Source organism: Strigops habroptila, chromosome 12, assembly GCF_004027225.2.
Source record: "Strigops habroptila isolate Jane chromosome 12, bStrHab1.2.pri, whole genome shotgun sequence".
NCBI lineage: Eukaryota > Metazoa > Chordata > Aves > Psittaciformes > Psittacidae > Strigops > Strigops habroptila.
Window position 1 is genome coordinate 21590286 of NC_044288.2, and position 20158 is coordinate 21610443.

The 20158-nt window shown below is 58.3% G+C and overlaps 1 protein-coding gene across 18 annotated transcripts in view; it reads left to right on the forward strand.

Annotated features, from left to right (window-relative positions):
- Positions 1 to 20158, forward strand: part of LOC115615496 (protocadherin gamma-A4-like) — a 149782-nt gene that overhangs the window by 101539 nt on the left and 28085 nt on the right. Inside the window, exons 1-2 of one of the 18 annotated variants that reach the window (XM_030504461.1) lie at positions 3586 to 8987; positions 10220 to 12312. The exons of 12 other annotated variants lie outside the window; for them this stretch is intronic. In XM_030504461.1, coding sequence (XP_030360321.1) covers positions 6561 to 8987; positions 10220 to 10258 — 2466 coding nt within the window. In that variant the 5' untranslated portion in view covers positions 3586 to 6560 and the 3' untranslated portion in view covers positions 10259 to 12312. 5 more of the 18 variants (XM_032920249.1, XM_032920254.1, XM_032920252.1 and 2 more) reach the window with 5 other exon arrangements.

Here is a 20158-nt window from a genome sequence, read left to right on the forward strand (position 1 = left end):
AGGCCTTTAAACTTACAGCTTCATATTTTGGGGAGAAAAATCTCGGTTAGTTAGAGATGTCATTTCTTGGTTCATCACATGTTCAGGTGCAGCTGAGTTTTCTCTACAAAGGTTGTGTTGTGTGCAATGTTATGAGTTAGTAAAGGTGAAGGTGGTTCCTTAGTATGTAGAATGAGACCCACCAACTATGCATAACGGGCCTGAGAAAATGGTGTTTCATCGTCTGACTCCCAGAGGAGCCCCGAGTCCTAAGTCGAAGTGCAGCTTCCACTGTCAGGCTGTATGTTTCAATGTATTGAAACATTCCCGAGTGGGAGAATGAGAACAATCAGCATGATCGAGAGCAGCCTCTGGATTGCAGGGGAAGAGTAACAGGGTCCAGAGGAAGGGCCAGCCTGGAGGTCAACTATCTTTGAGGAGGCATCTTCATCTCTGCCTTGTGCTATTATTCGGGATTTGGGAAATTAATGTGGCTGATGTCATTCCAGTCTGATACAGTTTTGATCTGCTGAAAGGCTGAGAGAAAAGTCATTCAGGCACAACGTCTACAAAATGTTGAGCAAATGGTGGGGGAGATTGTGCTTGCGGGCTGATCAGCACATAAATATGCCTAAGTGGTAGAATTAGCAAAGACACGGGAGGCTTGTTATTTCTGCCTGGCCGGGATCGCCGCGAGGATCACGGAAGAGCTCGTGTCGGGAGCAGTCGAGGCAGAAGAATATTGCAGGCTGGAACACGATGGCAGCTCCGTGTCGCCTGTGCCGTCCCCGCGAGCTGGCCATGGGCAAGGCCGGGCGGGCAGCGCTCGGAAGCGCTCGGTGCCTGCAGTGCCGGGAGGAGGCTGCGGGCGCCGCTGTTGACCGAGGAGGAGCGAGAAGGAAGGCCGGAGCGCCGCCGGCAGCCCCGCCCGCTGCGGCCCGGCTCGCTCGCTCGTTCGTTGGTTGTCTTGGCTGCCGGGCGGTCCGCGAGCGTCCCCGGGGTGCGGAGCCGTGGTGCAGCGAGGCGGAGGAGCCGGTGGAAGCGGCCGGGAGCGGCGACAGGGACCAGGAGACTGAGCAGCAGCCAGAAGAGTGGTCAACGGTGGGAGCTGTCTGCGGCGGTGCGAGGCCGGCGGTTCCGCGGCAGAGATGGGTTCTGAGGGAAAGCGCTGGGGCCGAAGAGAGCGAGCCCTGCTGTGGGGCGTCCTGGTGGCGGCGTGGGACGCGGCGTGGGGGCAGCTGCGCTACTCGGTTCCCGAGGAGCTGCCGAAGGGCTCATTCGTGGGCGACGTGGCCAAGGACCTGGGGCTGGAGCTGCCGGCGCTCCTCGACCGCAGCGTCCGAGTCGTCTCTGAAGGTAGGACGCAGTATTTCACCCTGCACGGGAAGACGGGCCATTTGGTGACGGCGGCGAGGATAGACAGGGAGCAGCTGTGCCGGCTGGTGGAGAAATGTGTGCTGCGCTGTGAGGTGATAGTAGACGGGGAAATGCAGGTTTACGAAATCGAAGTGGAGATCACGGACATGAACGACAACGCTCCCAGCTTCCGGCAAGCAGAAAAAGAACTCAGAATGAGCGAGACGACAGCCCCAGGGTCGCGGTTTCCCCTGGCCGAAGCTCATGACCCGGACTCGGGCACGAATTCCCTGCAGCGCTACGAGCTGAGCGGCGACGAGCACTTCTCGCTGGCCGTGCAGGCGGGCCCCGGCGGGGATCAGCGTCCCGAGCTGGTGCTGGCGAAGGCGCTGGACCGGGAGGAGGCGGCGTTTCACGAGCTGGTGCTGAGGGCGAGCGACGGCGGAGAGCCTGCGCGGACGGGCACGGCGCGGATCCGCGTGGCCGTGCTGGACGCCAACGACAACGTGCCCGTGTTCAGCCAGGCGGAGTACACGGTACGCGTGCCCGAGGACGTGCCCGTGGGCTCTGTCCTCATCACCGTCACGGCCACTGACGCCGACGAGGGTCTGAACGGACACGTGAAGTACATTTTCCATAAAATTTCAGACCGGGCGTCGGAACTTTTCCAGCTGGACTCTGAAACGGGAGAAATATCTCTGAAGAACGATATGGACTTTGAGGAAGTCCCCAGACACGAATTGGAGGTGCAGGCACTCGACGGAGGAGAGCTATTCGATACAGCGAAAGTCGCGATAACAGTGACAGACGTTAACGACAACGCACCCGAGATTTCAGTGCGATCCTCGCTGACAGAGATCTCTGAGGACGCGCCGCCGGGGACGGTGGTGGCCTTGCTGCACGTACAGGACCGAGACTCGGGGGAGAACGGCGAGGTGCGGTGCTCGCTGGACGGGGGCGTCCCGTTCCGGCTGCGGAGCTCACAGGGCAGCTACTACCGCGTGGTGACGTCGGGAGAGCTGGACCGCGAGAAAGTGTCGGAGTACAACTTGACGGTGCGGGCGGCGGACGGCGGGTCGCCGGCGCTGGAGAGCAGCGCGGTGCTGTCGCTGCGGGTGCTGGACGTGAACGACAACGCGCCGGTGTTCGCGGAGGCGCGCTACAGCGCCCGCCTGGCCGAGAACAACGCGGCGGGCGCGCTGGTGCTGACGGTGCGGGCGTGGGACGCGGACTGGGGGCAGAACGCGCGCGTGCGGTACCGGCTGTCGGAGGGGCGGGTGCGGGGCGCGCCGCTCTCGTCGTACGTGTCGGTGCAGGCGGAGACGGGCGCGCTGTACGCGCTGCGCTCCTTCGACTACGAGGAGGTGCGCGAGGTGCGGCTGTGGGTGCAGGCGGAGGACGGCGGCGCGCCGGCGCTGAGTAGCAACGTGTCGGTGGGGCTGGAGATCGTGGACGAGAACGACAACGCGCCGCAGGTGCTGTACCCTCCGGCGGCGGCGCCGTCGTCCGCGGCGGGCGCGGGCTGGGCGGGCGTGGAGCTGGCGCCGCGGTCGGCGGAGCCCGGGGCGCTGGTGGCCAAGGTGGTGGCGGTGGACGCGGACGCGGGGCAGAACGCGTGGCTGTCGTACGAGCTGGCCAAGGCGACGGAGCCGGGGCTGTTCCGCGTGGGGCTGCACAGCGGCGAGGTGCGCACGGCGCGCTTCCCGCTGGCCCGCGACGCGGCGCGGCAGAGCCTGGTGGTGGTGGTGAAGGACCACGGGCGGCCGGCGCTGTCGGCCACGGCCACGCTGACGGTGGTGCTGGCCGAGAGCGTGGCCGAGCTGCTCTCGGAGCTGGGCAGCGCGGCGGCGGCGGCGCCGGGCGAGCCGGCCGGCAGCCTCACGCGCTGGCTGGTGCTGGCCGTGGCGGCCGTGTCCTGCCTCTTCCTCGCCTTCCTGCTGCTGCTGCTGGCGCTGCGCCTGCGGCGCTGGCGCCGCTCGCAGCTGCTGGCGGCGGCGGGCAGCGCCGCCTTGCGCGGCGTCCCGGCCTCGCACTTCGTGGGCATCGACGGCGTCCGCGCCTTCCTGCACTCCTACTCGCACGAGGTGTCGCTCACGGCCGACTCGCGCAAGAGCCAGCTCCGCTTGTCGGCCGGCATCTGCTGCGACACCCTCCCGGCCCGGCCGCCGCCCGACGAGCCCGCGCCGCTGCTCGGGGAGGATTCTTCGGCTGCCCTCTGCGCGGACCCCGCCGCTCCCCCGGTGAGTTCTTTCCAGGAGGTTTTCTTCGCGCCGCTTCCTTTCCTGCATTGCTTCTCTGCCCTTTCTCCGATGTTTCATTTTTCTGTGTTTCGTTTGCCGGCGGGACTTTGCTTGTGGCGAGGCTTAGTGTTTTTATGAGGCGCGAGTTCTTTTTTCTTTTTCTCTCTTGCCGTGTTTAATATCGGATTCCTGGTAGTCATGTCTCATCTGAACATATCGCTTTATTAGCAAATGGAAATTTGCATTATTAGCATTGTCAGGTTTATTCGCAACAGAAACTGTGTCTTAGTAGCGTGAGAACCGAAACGTTATCGCCCCCGCATAGAAATTTCCGTGATAGGTTAATATTTTGTGTATTTTAGGCAGTCTTATTGGTTGTTTCGTAGCATTACCTGTTTGCACGTGTTGTACCACTTCATCTTGTGTCGTTTGTTATTTATCATTGTTGAAAGCAGTGTGTGAGGAACGGAGCTTTCTATATTTTTAAATGCGGTAGTTATTAGGAATATTCTCTTTTTCTGTGCTTCTTAACAACCACTGAGCAGTTTTACGTATAGGGATGGGACTATTGCAAACACAGAATGGTTTTTAAGTTAACTGCGTGTTAATTGAGGTGTTTTTCTTTTGTCCGTCTTTGCTTTCACATAATTCTTAGTCTTCCCTTGTTGCACATCTTTTTGACTTACCTGTCTTTATTTGGGAGGAATGTAAGCCGTTGTTGGAAGTGAACCCCTTCTTTGGGGTGGGTCTTGGTCTTGTCTCATGTGTGAAAGTTCATTACAGCTTGTTTCGTATCGTTATCCCTCGTGTAGCAGCACCGGGTCTGTCGATGCTGTGTTTAAAATCAGTGCAGAGTCTGAGAAACAGAGTAGTATGCATTCTTAATAGCGTTACTGGTTAGAATGTCTGCTTTCTCCTTCTGTGCTCTTTACCAGCTACTGAGCACATCCAGAGTCTTACTGCGCATGAAATGATTTTGTGATAGTGAGCTTGTTGTTCGCGAGAAGCCTATTTGCCAGCTACCTTGTGGCCTCTTCTGCTAATTGAGGGTTGATCTCCAAGTGATTGTTATTGTCCTGTGGTCACTTTATATCTGCTTTACTGCTTGTCATTATGTCCTTTACAACAAGGTGTAGTTAGAGGTAGCAGTGTAGCTGAGGGTGTAGCAATAGTGTGTCCTAACATTTCTAATGCTGATATAATGTTCATTTCTTGCTTGTTTGTTTATCACTATTGCCTTACAACATAGTTTTCATTTACCATTAATATTTGTAAAACATGTAAGTACACCTTAGTAGTGCAGTGCAAGAAACGTTGAGGAAGGGCAACATTCTGCATAAATACCTGCTCAGTATGAGTAGGCAACCCTCTTGTATGTGTCTCTCCACCTGAAGTAGAGTGTGGCTGCTGCTTTGTGAGAATGGTCTTGATGAGAAAGAGCCTATTCTCAGAGCAATGTTGTGGCTGAGTGATTGTGTGCTAAGAACTGCTACAGTGGAATAAGCTTGTGAAGGAGAAACTGAGTCCTGTAGTCGGTCTCTTTGTACCATCTAAAGGAGTTAAAAGAGTGGCATAACCAGGATCTGAGTTATCACTAGGTCCCGGTGAATGAGCACAGTAGCCATCCATGCTGTCATCTCTTGTCCAGAGCAATAGGAGCGTTAGGAAAATCTGCTGTACCTGTAGTTTCCAAACCCATGGTCTTGGTAGAACTTCAAATGATTCAGGTGGTGATAATGTGTCCCTCTCTCTCCATGGTCATGAATCAAGATGTGGTGGTTTAGAGAGTCTCGCATTCCGTGATTTCTTTAGGCTGTTGCTGAGAGGTGGTGTTACCTGTACAAACAGGCATTGGGGAGGATCAAGTACTTTTTCATAGGCGATGCACTGTAAGAGTGTTTTATCCTTTTCATTTTCAGAGCACCCCACACCTGGAGTGCTCTGTGTATTATCGGTGCAAAGAACACGCTGCTGTGTTTGTGTCATGGATGAACTGTCTTCTCCGTCGCTGCCCTGCTGTCTTTTCTCCTTGCGACTTTTGTTGTTGTATTCTTTTCTGCAAGCCTATACCTATCCTGGGAAAGGTAGCTCGGGAATCACATGTCGCAGACACCTCGGGCATCACCCCCGAGGAGTACACCACTCCTTTTTACAGTTCTTGGAATAGCACACTGTTAATTGAAGGCTCCTCGGCCATGGGGACCTTTTTGCTGCCCGTCCATGTTCTTAGATCTTGACGGTTTTCCCCCATCTCAGTCACTCTGAGAGGTATATAAGATAAAAGGGGTATAAACAAGAAATTGGCGGCTCTGTTGCTTCCTTTCCACAACAGCTCCTCATCTGAAGTGTTTTGTAGCTGTTGCTTCACAGAGCTCGCAGAAATGAAAGAAACTGCTGAGGAAAGACAACCCGCAGCAGTAGTAGAAACTGTTGGAATATGTCAGACGTTTGCTGTGCTGTGTACCTGCTTGTACTCACCTGTGCTCTCTGTACGAGGTGTGCGCGCTCCTCCGCTGCCCGGTAACGCGTTCCCCAACCAGACTCGTGGTTTCCCCTGCTGAATAGAGTTGCTTCGTTCGCCTTCCCTCTGGTGTGAGAAAGCGAGAACTGAAGGATGAGTCGCGTTTTTCGGTGGCCGATGGCGCCGACTTGCGGCAGCCGCTGGCAGCGTGATTCGGAGTGTAGGGACCGGAGCACCGCACGGCCATCACCCGGCTGCGGTGGCGTCGCGGCGCCTCCGGGTGCCGCTGTTGGCCGACGCGGAACGGCAAAGGAGCCGGAGCCGCCGCAGCGTCCTGCCCCCGCAGGCTGCTCGCTCGCCCGGCGCCGGCCAGAGCGACAGCGGCAGGGGCAGCAGAGACAAGAGGCGGTGCGGTGATCAGCGGCGTCCGAGTCGGCGCTGAGTTCGCTGCCCTCCGGCAGCCCCTGCGCTCGCTGCGGAGAGGGGCTGGAAGGGAAGGAGGGACGAGGCGAGCGCTGCCGAGAATGGCGGGCAGGCAGAGACAGATGCGGCGGCCAGAGGCCGGGCGAGTGCTGCTGCCCGCTTTGCTGCTGTGCTGGTGCTGCCGGGCGGCGCCGGAGCGGCTCCGCTACGCCATCCCCGAGGAGCTGGGCAGAGGCTCGCTGGTGGGGCCGCTGGCGCGGGACCTGGGGCTGAGCCCGGCGGAGCTGCCGGCACGCAAGCTGCGGCTGAGCGCCGAGAAGCAATACTTTACCGTGAACGGGGAGAACGGGAACCTGTACATGAGCGAGAGGCTGGACCGAGAGGAGATGTGCGGCGAGTCGGCGTCCTGCTCCGTCAGCTTCGAGGCGCTGGTGCAGAACCCGCTCAACGTTTTCCACGTCGACGTGGCTATCCAGGACGTGAACGACAACGCGCCGCGGTTTCTGCGAGACAGTTTCCAGCTGGAGATCAACGAGCTCACTTCTCCTGGTGCCCGGTTTTACTTGGGCAGGGCGGAAGACGCAGACGTGGGCAGTAACTCGCTGCAGGGCTACGAGCTGGAGGCCAACGGGTACTTCGCGGTGGAGGTGAAAGAGAGCCCGGACGGCAGCAAGTTCGCGGAGCTGGTGCTGCGCCGGGCGCTGGACCGGGAGCGAGAGCAGAGCCTGCGGCTGGTGCTGACGGCGGTGGACGGCGGGGACCCGCCCCGGAGCGGCACCGCCCAGCTCTGCATCAACGTCACAGACGCCAACGACAACGCCCCCGTGTTCGCGCAGGAGCGGTACCGCGTGAGCTTGCGGGAGGACGCGCTGCCGGGCTCGACGGTGCTGAACGTGTCCGCCTCTGACGCCGACGCCGGCAGCAACGCCCGCATCACCTACGGCTTCAGGGAAACGCCGGCCAAGGTGCTTCAGAAGTTCGTGGTGGATGCGGAGAGTGGGAGGATCACGCTGCAGGAGTCGCTGGACTTTGAGGACACGCGTGCGTTCAGCCTGGCAGTGGAGGCGAGGGACGGGGGCGGTCTGGTAGCGCACTGCCAGGTGGAAGTGGAGGTGCTGGACGTGAACGACAACGCGCCCGAGATCACGGTGCTGTCGTTATCGAGCCCGGTGCCCGAGGACGCGCCGGCCGGCACGGTGGTGGCCCTGGTGAACGTGAAGGACCCGGACTCCGGGGAGAACGGTCAGGTGTGGTGCGAGCTGTCGGGCGAGGCGCCGCTGTCGCTGGTGGCGTCGTCGGGCGGCTCGTACAAAGTGGTGACGGCGAGCTTGCTGGACCGGGAGCAGGCATCGGAGCACCGGGTGACGGTGGTGGCGAGGGACCGGGGCAGCCCGGCGCTGTCGAGCAGCACGGCGCTGGTGCTGGAGGTGTCAGACGTGAACGACAACGCGCCGGTGTTCGAGGAGGCCGCCTACAGCGCGTACGTGGCGGAGAACAACGCGGCGGGTGCTCCGGTGCTTCGCGTGGGCGCGCGGGACGCGGACACAGGCGCCAACGGGCGCGTGAGCTACTCGTTGGCGGGCGGGAGCGCGGGCGGGGCGCCGTACGTGTCTGTGGAGGCGCAGAGCGGCGCGTTGTACGCGCAGCGCTCCTTCGACTACGAGCAGTGCCGCGAGTTCGCCGTGGTGGTGCAGGCGCAGGACGGCGGGGCACCGGTGCGGAGCTCGACGGCGACGGTGCGCGTCTTCGTGCTGGACCGTAACGACAACGCGCCGCGGGTGCTGTGGCCGGCGGTGGCCTCCGGAGAGGACCCGGACTTGGCTCCGGCCGCGTCCCCATTCGAAGTGGTGCCGCGGTCGGCCGAGGCCGGGTACCTGGTGGCCAAGGTGGTGGCGGTGGATGCGGATGCGGGGCGCAACGCGTGGCTGTCGTACGAGCTGGTGCAGGCGCCGGAGCCGGCGCTGTTCCGCGTGGGGCTGCACAGCGGCGAGGTGCGCACGGCGCGGGCCGTATCGGAGAGGGACGCGGCGAAGCAGCGGCTGGTGGCCGTGGTGACGGACCACGGGCAGCCGGCGCTGTCGGCCACGGCCACGCTGCACGTGGTGCTGGCCGAGAGCTTGCAGGAGGCGCTGCCGGAGCTGAGTGACAGAGACGCTGTGTCTGAGCTGGCATCTGATCTAAACCTCATTCTTGTAGTGGCACTTGCCGCCTTGTGCCTGTTCTTCGTTTTCACAGTCATTTTGATATTGTTCTTTAAATGCCGACGGTCGAGGAGCCCTCCCGTTTTTATTACTTCTGATAAGGAAATGTATTCCACCCTGGGCTCAAAAGCACCTTACAACTACTGCAACAGCACTCTGCCCTTGCCCTACTCCTACGAGGTGTGCTTAGCCTCCGAGTCGGGCCAGAAGGATTTTACATTTCTGAGACCAGCGGCAGCAGCGCTGTCTGACCGTCTCCTAGCTGGGGAACCCGGCTCAGGCACTGACTTTGGCAAAGACCCTCCTAGCCCTGGGAGCTCGGCACAGGTGAGCTTCTGTCCTGGGATCCCTCTCTGCGGGCTTATGTGAATCTTCTTCCCCTGCTTTCCCCTCGGGGATCGGTGGGCAACCAGCAGAGCTCAACGTCGCCTTCGGGCACATTGCTCGGGAACGTCCGTGCAGGGTTTGGGGAGGACGTGGGACCCAGACTCTTCCTTTTGACCTGCCCAGTCTCATCCGCGATTTGTCGATTGTGCCCCGAGGAGCGTCACAATGTTGTCATTACTGTTGTCTATCTATCCTACTTCTAGTGCAAGTTTCACCGAGACGGGGTGCTGGCTGGACACAGGGTGGAGCGGGGGCAAAAGTGTCGTGGGGTCCGAGGTTGAGGCAGCCCTTTCTTCTTGGTGTAGTGACTGCTTCCTTTATTATCTCAGCCAGATCTGAGCGCTTTCCTGTGATAACGATGTGTGATATATATCGGCGTGTTCGTTCAGTGAGAGCAGCAACTCTGTAGTTCCTGGTTTTCCCTTCCAACTCGTTGTTTTGTTGGATTTTTTTTCATACTCTGAACCCCTCAAAAGGAAGATGTTGTGTACACCCGTGACTTAACATATCCCCGCTGTCTGGGAAGCCGGGGCCGGTGCCTCTCTGTAGCTCTGAGCCCAGAGCAGAGCAGAAAATGCTTTGGGTTTGCTCCTGCGACCGGCTCCTCCTGAGCCCCGGCAGAGCCGGGAATAACGTCACTGAGCGGCTCTGGCTAGGATTTGGCTTGAACCCGTCCCCGAAGGTATTTCTGATGCAGGGAAAAGGCGGTTTTCCCCTTAAGCTGTCACACGTTTCCACTCTTCCCTCTCCAAATGGTGCTTTCTGGAGCAATGAAGCGTCACTTTCAGTATTCGGGCTTCCCATCAAAGTGGAGGAGACGTAATGTCTCCAGATCAGCCAAAATATAGGAGATGGAAATGTTCGGTCTTCCATGCCTTTCCCGAGATCTTTGCTGTACTCAGCTCTCTGCCGCTTGGCCGTTCTGCTACTGCTTGGATTAAGCGGATGAGGTACTCTGAATAGGGGTCGTGTGTGCACTCACATGGAGAGAAACTCCTTAAGAATTGTGGTACTCATGGTAGACAAAATTACTCAGTAAACTGTGTTTAGGAAGGACACGAAATGGGCAGTGCTTGGGAAAAAAGCTTCAGAGCTTATTTCAGAGAAAATAGGTGGCTGAATACTGTTTCAAAATTTGCCTCGAAACAAGCTGTGGATTTTCTTCTTTTTAGATTATGTGTAAGAAAAGTAATTGGGATTTGGTTGCATAAGGACCTATGAGAAAAGAAGTCAGCTCACAGCACTGTGAGCCTGCAGACATGGTGTGTCTGAGAAGCGCTCCAAAAAGGATAGAGAGGAATAACATGTACTTACGTGCACGATGCAGCTGCGGTGGTTAAAGCGTGTAATTTTCTTTCTCATTCTTTAAATTGCTCCGGAATTAAATTCAATTAAAATACAGCATTAGATGACTAACGTTGGGTTTTACCGGCATGAAGCCTATACTTTTATCACATTTTGTGGACTGGTGATAAGAATGCTAAGTAGCCCTGATAGGATTTTTCACTCGGCAGTGATTATTCGGTAGGAAAAGAAATAGCATGTAGAGAGGAAAGACTGCACCGATCTGTTCGATACTGCGTCTGCGGGCGGATCTTGCCCGATCACGGCAGGTAACAGGGCTGTACGGAGCGAGGACACATAGCCAGAGTCGAGGTCCCTGTGTCGTGTCTCCCACGTTAGTTTGGGTTATTTGCAGCCCTTCCACAACGCGCTCAGCCACGAGAAGCAGCTGGGTAACAGGAATCCAGCCACCGCGTTTCCGAACCAGGTTTGCAGGAGAGCCTTGTCCTTTCTCTCGGTCCGCAAATGAACTCCTGGGAGCTCATTTCCAGCCCGAATTATTTCCCAGACATCGCCATCTTTTCCTTATCTGTCTCGGCTGTTGGAGGACACTTGGACGCTGTTTCTTGGCCACAGCCGCCACTGACATTGTCCTGGCGCTCCCTCATCAAGCTTCCTGGTGCCCTTCCCACAGCGATAGCTGAGCAGTTGTGCACGTAATGGAACAACAAATGCCGAAATTACCGTAGTTTTATTCGTATGAGCGATCGAAACGTTGGAAAACCCTTCGTATCACGAGTTATTGTTGACAGCAACCCCAAATGCAGGGTGGTACCCCGAGAATTGGCTATTTCTCGCCCAGGCACTGCCGGTGCCGTGGTTCACGCAGTGCCGTAACCTGCTGGGCTGTTGCTGCACTGGAACGGGAACCGGTCCCGCCCCCGGTGAACCAGACCGTGATTTCCCTGCGTCTGGCTGGTGGAAACAGGTACCAGGGAGCAAGCTGGGAGGTGGCGAGAGCAGGAGGGCTCATTAAAACGAGATCTCTACGATTTGTCGGGGAAGATGCCTGGGGGGACAGTGGTGGGGAGTGGGAGGGGGCGCCTGCGAGGGGTGCAGGAGGGGCGATGCCCCTGGGAACCCCGCAGCAGGAGCTGCCCTGCGGGGTGACTGTGCTGCGGCCAGAGCAGCTGCTCGTCAGTAGGCAGCACTAAACCTGTGTTGTTTTGCCGGCTACGGTACTTTGGTAGCACACAGGCGCGACGCTATGGGGTGTCAGGAAGGAGCTGACCAAGCACTTGGGTGGCAGGACCGGCATCCTCAAGGTCCCGAGGGACACGGAGCTGGGTTTCCCCAGCGCTCCGTGTGCCCCGGCCGATCCTCTTCACCTCCCCCTTTTGCTCCCGCTGCTTCTTTCCAGCGAGGTTTTCCCGGGACACCCTCCACCCTCCCTCGTTTCCATCTCTCTCTTTCTGGCGTCATCCTCTCCACCACCTCTCAAACACCTTCCTGCCCGCACACGGCAGTCGCCGTGCCCCTTCTACACCGCCTCTCCCAGCCCGGCTGTCCTCATCAGCCGGGTTTCTCGCAGGGCTGTTCTTGCCCTTCGGGGTCAACGGGCTGGAGCCCTGCTGCCTTCGGGCCGGAGCCGCCGCGCTCCCTCTCGGCGGGCGCTGCCCCTCGGCGGGGTTCCGGTAGCCCTGCGCTCCGTGCAGTTATTGGCCGGGACTGTGTGTGCCGCTGTCGGCCAATGATGGAGAGGGGGGGATCTGCCGGCCCGGCCCCGCTCGGAGCCGGGATGAGGCGCAGACGGTCTTAGAGAGAGCCCGGGAGGGAGTCGCGGCGCAGCCTGAAAAGCAATGCCCGTCCTCCCGCCGCCGCCGCTTCCCGGGGCGCGCTGGGCAGCGGCATGACGGGGCGAGCTGAGGATTTCTAGCTGGGGCGGGGGGACGAAGCGGAGAGCGCGGCCGTCCTGTGCGATGAACGGCGTTGCTGTAAGGAGCCGCGGGGTGACGACGGGGCAGGTACTGAGCCTCTTGCTTTTGTTCGGCGTTTCCGACTGGGTTTCCGCCGCTATTCGCTATGCGATTCCCGAGGAGGCGCGGAGAGGCTCCGCGGTGGGAAACGTGGTAGCCGACTTGGCGTTGGACCTGGGGCGGCTGCCGGGACGCCGGCTGCGGGTGGTGTCCGGCGGCAGCAAGAAGTACTTCGGGGTGGATCTGGCGAGTGGAGCGCTGCTGGTGAGCGAGCGGATCGACCGGGAGGAGCTGTGCGGCGCGCTCTCTCCCTGCTCCCTCAGCTTTGAGATCGTGGTGGAAAACCCGCTGGAGCTGTACAGCGGCGCCGTGGAGATCCAGGACATCAATGACAACGACCCGGTTTTTCCCAGCAGCCAGGCGAGGCTGGAAATCAGCGAGTCGGTGGCGGCCGGAGCTCGCTTCCCGCTAGAGAGCGCGCAAGACCCCGATGTGGGGATTAACTCTTTGCAGACCTACCAGCTCAGCGCCAACCCCCACTTTGCACTCGACGTGCAGACGAGGGTGGATGGCAGCAAGTACGCGGAGCTGGTGCTAGAGAAGGAGCTAGACAGGGAGGAGCAACGGGAGTTGCACTTGGTCTTGACCGCACTGGACGGAGGCAGCCCGCCACGGTCGGCCCATGTCCAGATCCACATTGACGTCGTGGATGCCAATGATAATGCCCCAGTCTTCAACCAATCCACCTATAAGGCAAGTGTGAGGGAGAACACGCCCAATGGTACCCTGGTTGCCAGGATCAGTGCGTATGATCTTGATGATGGGCCCAATGGAGACATCATCTATTCTTTCAGCAGCCACACACCCGCCAAGGTACGAGAACTCTTTGCTCTGGACTCGGCCTCAGGAGAGTTGAGGGTCAAGGGCCAGCTGGACTATGAAGAAACAAAGCTGTACGAGATTTACTTACAGGCTAAAGACAAGGGTGTCGTTCCTGGTGTGGCTCATTGCAAAGTGCTGGTGGAAGTTTTGGATGTGAATGACAATGCTCCAGAGGTGACAGTGACTTCTGTGTACAGCCCTGTGCCTGAAGATGCAGCCCCAGGGACGGTCGTAGCTCTGCTGAGCGTAACTGACTTAGACTCACATGACAACGGTCTAGTGAACTGCTTCATTTCTCCTGGGATCCCATTCATGCTCAGCTCCTCCCTCAAAAATTACTACACATTGAAAACAAAAGCAGCTCTGGACCGCGAAAAGGCATCAGAATATAACATCACTGTCACAGCCAAGGACACAGGCTCACCACCTTTGTCTGTGGTAAAACAGATCCTGGTGCAGGTATCAGATGTCAATGACAATGCGCCCAAATCTTCCCAGGACTCGTACGATGTGTATGTGCTGGAGAACAACATGCCTGGCATTCCCATCCTTAATGTCAGTGCCACAGACCCGGACCTTGGGCGCAATGCCCATCTCTCCTATGCCCTCTTGCAGGGTGACTCCAATGTAGGCCACCTCTTCTCTATCAACCGGGAGAATGGCACTCTCTACCTGCTCACCTCCCTGGACCACGAGGACCAGGTGGAGTTCAGCATGACAGTGCAGGTCCAGGATGGTGGCTCTCCACCTCTGGCCACTAATGTCTCGGTCAGTGTGTTTGTCACTGACCTCAATGACAATGCCCCAACTGTGCTGTACCCTCACCCAAACACCAATGCCACCTATACTGATGTGGTGGCACCAGGCACTCCGGCCGGGCATATGGTCACCAAGGTGGTGGCGGTGGATGCAGATGGAGGATACAATGCCTGGATCTCCTATACCCTGTTGCAGGCCACTGACCCCAGCCTTTTCTCAGTTGGGCTGCACAACGGGGAGATCTTCACAGCCCGCCAGCTCCAGGAGGATGATGCTCCCCAGCACACACTAGTCATCCTGCTCAAAGACCATGGGGAGCCTGTGCTGTCTGCCACTGCCACTGTCTTCATCTCTGTGGCTGAGATGGTCAAGGAGGTGCTCACTGACCTCACTGAAGTGTCATCTGCCAACGATCCCAAGAGGCATGTGACCTTCTATCTCATCCTGGCTGTGATTTTGGTGTCAGCAGGTTTCTTCATCACCATGTTGTCAGTAGGCATTTTCAAGTGCTACAAGTGGAGGCAGTCTAAGGAGCTGTACAACAGTTCCAGGAGCACTCTTTACAGGACACCTGGGCCCTTCCACCACATTGATGCCGTGCGGGGTGGCTTCGTGCCACCCAACTTGTACCACCAGGTCTATCTCACCACAGACTCTCACCAGAGTGATGTCCTGTGTAAAAAGCCCTTCTCTTCCAGCCCCCTGGGGAGCCGCCAGAGCACCATAAGGAATGGTGAGCCAGGGCTGTACCACCAGATCGTGGGCACTGCCAGCCGTCTCCCCACACCTGCTGAGGTAATGTAGCTCCTTCCTTGGCATGTCCCAATGCTGAGCAGAGCCATGGTTCACTTGCGCCATAGGCATATGGCAGTGGATTGGGGTTGGGGGGAATATCCAGTTGTGCCATGCCTCCAAAGAGTGGTTAGCAATAGCTGAACAGGTCTTCTCTGGAGTCAAATGAGCCATATTGAGTGTTGATGACATTTGCATTGTGGTGAGCAGGATCAAGTGAGTCAGTTTACTCAGGTCAGCAAACATAGGTCTTTCAGATGCAGTTTTGGGTACGCCTTGCACGAGTAACCGGTGGAGGCTGAGGTCAGCTTGCAACAACTTGCAAATCCTTGGCAGAAAGTTTGCTGCTAATGGTATATCCTTCCCTTTGCAAAATGAGAGCCGAGGGGAATACTTGGTGGGATCAGGGGCTGGGAAGGGAACACAACCTCTCTGCGTCGTGCCCGGCTGTGGGCTGAGGAGGTGGTGGTGCAAATGGGGCTGGGAGCCACCATCCCAGTGGGGGACCACGGTGTAGCATGCAAAGCTGAAGGACGATGCTGGTTCCTCCATTTGATGGACCGTGGCCACGGAGCACTCCCTCCTGCCCGTGTCTAGCTTCATGTTTGACTCCTGATGGTTCTGGTTTTGTTTCTGTAGACGTTTTGTGATGATGTTGGCTTCAGTGTTGGGGGTGGCATTGCAGACTGCCCCAGTAGCTTGCAGGGCTCCATCAAGCTGGACTGTAGCTCTGAGCAGGATGATGAGTCTTCCACGCAGGTGTTGTTTTAACAACCCTATTACAAGCCCTGCATGATTTGTAATATGCTATCTCCGGGTGATGTCTAATATTCTGACTGAAGAAACAGCAGCCAGGAAGGCATTTGCGCATGGCAGGCAGCTTCTGTGCTTCTTCCCCGGTGGGAATTGTGCATCTTAATTTGAGAGCTTTCAATTATAGCAATGCTTTAATCTCTATGATGAGGCTGGGTGGTGGATCCAGTGGAGTCGAGGGGGCATCTGATGGGTTTCCGAGGTGGTTTGTGCCAGTAATGTGTCCTTTCTCGGGAGGCTGTCAGTAGGAGCGACCGGTTCCTTGCAGCAGAAGGAAGTGAGGTGCAGCGGAAGCTGTGCATGGGTGTGGGGCTGCGTGTGCCGCCTGCTCGCTGCAGCCAAATCACAGACAGTGGCAGAAACCTCTCAGAATTATTTTTATGGCTTTCTTATTTCTCTCCCCCCTCCTTGTGTTGCTGCTCAGACTCAGCGCTTCTGATTCCTGGCAGGTGGGAATGGCTGCAGCAGCTGCAGGAGCAAGTGTTCCTCTGCATTGTGTGGGCTGTGCTACAGCTGGGGACAAGGATGTCCCCTGCACCAAAGGGTCCTCTGCCTCTGCGGCTGGGGACAGTAAATGATTTGGAAGGAGGTGATAATGGGCAGGTGGTAACCTAAGCCCTGGCCATGGCTCCCTTGTACTCCCCAGTACTCCACTGAGAAGGCACTAGCCAGCTGAGCTGGCACTGGGCCCTGGATTTGCAGTCTCTGTGGTGACAGAAGATCCATCCCAATGCCATGGACAGTGTCAAGCCTGCAAAGGCTTTATACCTCTTTGCTCTGCAGGGCAACAGCCACACCCCAAAACCAATGCAGTGGGGGTGGTGCTGGCCCCATCTGTGGCAGATGGCATGCCCTGCCCTGAGGGATCCTGCCCTGCGGGATCTCCAGTGATGTCTCAGCTCCGTGGGTTGTCTGGGTCAGAACCTTTCTAAAGATGAGCTCTGGCCCTCTGGAAGAGGGACATCTCCTCTATCCTAGACATCCTGTTCCCTTCCTGCCTTGCCACTATCTCCGTCCCAGGCTTTGGCAGGCCCAAGCAACAGCAGGATCCCCCTTGTGGAACCTGTCCCTTGCTCCAGCCCCTTGGTGACTGAGCCACCTCGGGACAGGTGGGTCATCCCAGACCATGCGAGCTTCACAGATGGCTTCTGCTGAGGCACCACAGCAGTACCAAACCCATTCCCGGGGGTGCAGCACCCTGTGTTGCCAGTAGCAATGACAGTCACGCAGGTGTGCTGGCCCGGGCCCTGCCTGGGATGGGGACAGGGCACATCCCAGAGTCAAGGTTACCGGAACCTGCTGGTGGCACCGTCAGAAGCCCTCGGGGAATGAGTACATCCAAGCAGGTATTGGTTTGTGAACGTTAGGGAATCTACCTGTCTAGCGGTTTGCTGCGCTGGCCCTTTAAGAATGCGTTCTCTCCCCCACTCCCCTTACCGAAGCAGGCAGCAGGTGGGACCCGGGCCGTGTTCTGCACTAATCGGGAGGTTCCTTGCTCTGTCTTTCCCTGACTGGCAGCAGCGTTGTCCCGCCCCGTGGCTCTTGGACTGGGGGAATGGGGGGGGCAGCAGAGGGAGGGAGGCCCCTCGATGATAGCACCTCCGCCGCCTCTGTCTTTTCCCAGAAGGATGATGTCCCTGTCACAGTGCACTGTGCATGGGTGTCCCCAGTCTCTCTTGCCTATTCTCCCAGGTGCCCTTGGTGCCCAGGCACTCGGGACAGGCAGGGTCCCAGGCAGAAGCTGGGTCCCCTGCCTGTCACACTGTTGTGGACCCCAGTCCCCCAAGGTCTGCGTGCACTGAAGGGGGTCAGGGTGGCCTTGAGTGCACCGAGGACAAGACTCCAGGGCATAAGTGCACAAAGTTTCTGCAGGGATGTGAACTGAGCTAACATCCTGTAGCTTGCCACCATCCTCTGGGACAGGGAGAGGGGGAAGTTACTATGATGCTTCCCCCAGGGGAGGCTGACAACCCTGCTTTTGCCCTCCAGAAGATGGCTTGTCTGCAAAGCAGAATTTCAGTATGTGTGTCTGGTAGGTGGGATGCTTGGACCTCCTTCCCAGTCTGACATCCTGACCCATTGTTGTAATCTGGTGGTGGTCTGGTGGGATTTTTGCCTGACTCTGTGTGTTTGCAGTGACTTAGGTACTGTGAAGATTGGCCCATTCCTTGTCTCAGGGTGAGGAAGGGGCATCCAGCCAGGTGTGCACAGGGAGCAATTGCATTCTGGCTTTGAATGGCTCACCTTCTGCCTCCAACACCTACGGGGGCCTGGCAGGGCTGGGTGTCCTTGTCTCGGTGAGAGGTCTACTGGCTGATGGTGGTACTGGTGGCAGTGATACCTCACTTACAGAGGCAATCGTGGGCTGAAGGCAGTGGCCAAAGCATTAGCTGTGGGGGGAGAAAATGAGTGGGAGAAGAGCCCCTGGAACCTCAGGGCTCTAACAAGTACCTTTTCATCAGGCATGAAAAGTCCTTTGGCCAATGTTCATGACAGCTGCCCTTTGTCTGTGGGTGCGATGTGAAGCCACCATTGTGGAAAGGGGAGCACACAGGGAGGGCTTGTACCTAGCTTCCAGGCTGCCAGGACGTGCAGTTTCCCTGCGAACGAGAAGCGAGCTGTGGGAGAAAGTGACTCAGGCTGGTGGAGGGGAGGCCGGGGGTGGCAGCCCCGCTGGTGCCACCGGCTCGGGCCCCTGCTTCCTGCACCTCCTGAAAGCGACCGCTGGCTGAGAGGGGACGGAGCTCCCGGCCAATTGGGCGCTGATCTGAAGCAGGGGGGGCGAAATCTGCTTCTCTCTCTTCCCCCCCCCCCCACCTCCGCGCTGGGGCTGTGATTCAGTTCCCCTCCCCCAGCCCACCCCCTCTGCTCGGAGGCTGACAGCCGGATCCGCAGCCTGCCGGAGCCCCGGAGCTGTTTTCCAAGCCGTGGAAGAGAGAGACCCAGGGATTTTTTCTCAGCTCCCCTGCTGAGTCCCAGGCCGGACGCGCACGGACATGGAAAGCGTCAGCTTCCAGCGACCCGCCTGGAAATGGCAAGTACTGAGTTTGTTTTTGCTCTGCGGCTGGGGCTGGGTCTCCGGGCAGATCCACTACTCGGTGGTTGAGGAGTCGGAGGTGGGAACCGTGGTGGGGAACGTGGCCCGGGACCTGGGCTTGAAGGTGGAGGAGCTGCCAGGTCGCAGGCTGCGCCTGGGCTCAGAGGAGAGCCAGCGCCACTTCGCCGTGCGCCTGGACACTGGCGCGCTGGTGGTGAGCCAGCAGCTGGACCGGGAGCGTCTGTGCGGAGCGGCTGTCAGCTGCGTGCTGTCGGTGCAGGTGGTGACAGAGAACCCCCTGCAGCTCTTCCGCCTGGAAGTGGAGATCCTGGACTTGAACGACAACTCCCCGAGCTTCCCCACCTCTCATCGCACCCTGCGCATCGCCGAGTCTGCCACAGTGGCTGCGCGCTTCCCCCTGGAGAGCGCTCAGGACCCCGATGTGGGCACCAATGCTGTGGGTTCCTACCGGCTGAGCCCCAACTCCCACTTCTCCCTGGACGTCAAGCAGCAGCAGGATGGCAAACTCTTCCCGGAGCTGGTGCTGGAGCGTGCCCTGGACCGGGAAGAGCAGCCAGAACTGCAGCTGGTGCTGACGGCCATGGACGGGGGAAGCCCAGCCCGCTCGGGCACGGCACAGATAACGGTCCTGGTCCTGGATGTCAATGACAACGCGCCCACCTTTGACCGTGCCAAGTATAAGGTGCAAGTCCCGGAAAACACACCTGTGGGGGCCCTGCTCCTCCGGCTCAATGCGTCTGACCTTGATGAGGGTCCCAATGGGGAGATACAGTATTCCTTTGGGGTTCACACTTCTGACTCAGTCCGGAGGCTTTTTGCCCTGGATCCCCGCAGTGGTGAGGTCCGGGTGAGTGGGGCCCTGGACTTTGAGGAATCACCTTTCTATGAGATTTATGTGCGAGCCCATGATGGAGGGGTCCCGGAGATGGAGGGCCACTGTGTACTGCGGGTGGAAGTGGAGGATGCCAATGACAACCCCCCCGAGGTGCTGCTCACTTCCCTGCTGAACCCAGTGCCAGAAGATACCCCACCGGAGACTGTCGTGGGCCTCTTCAACGTACGGGACAGAGACTCAGGGGCCAATGGGGATGTGAGCTTGGGGATCTCCTCTGATGTGCCTTTTGCCATCAGGTCCCTGCAGAACCACTTCTCCCTGGTCACCCGAGAGACCCTGGACCGAGAGTCCACCTCACAGTATGTAGTGGAGCTGAACGCCCAGGATGGTGGGTCTCCTGCTCTCACCACAACACTCACACTGCTCCTCAACATATCTGATGTGAATGACAACCCTCCCCACTTCTTGCAGCCCTCCTACGATGCCTTCCTCCTGGAGAACAACCCGCCTGGCGCCCTGCTGTGCACTGTCTCTGCCTCAGACCCTGACGACGGGGATAATTCGCGGCTTGTTTACTCCATAGAGAGTGGGCAAGTGCAGGGTGCCCCCACCTCTTCCTTTGTCCACATCAACCCTGACAATGGCAACCTCTATGCTCAGCGCACGTTTGACTTTGAGCTGCTGCAGGTTCTGCCAGTGTCTGTGGCTGTGC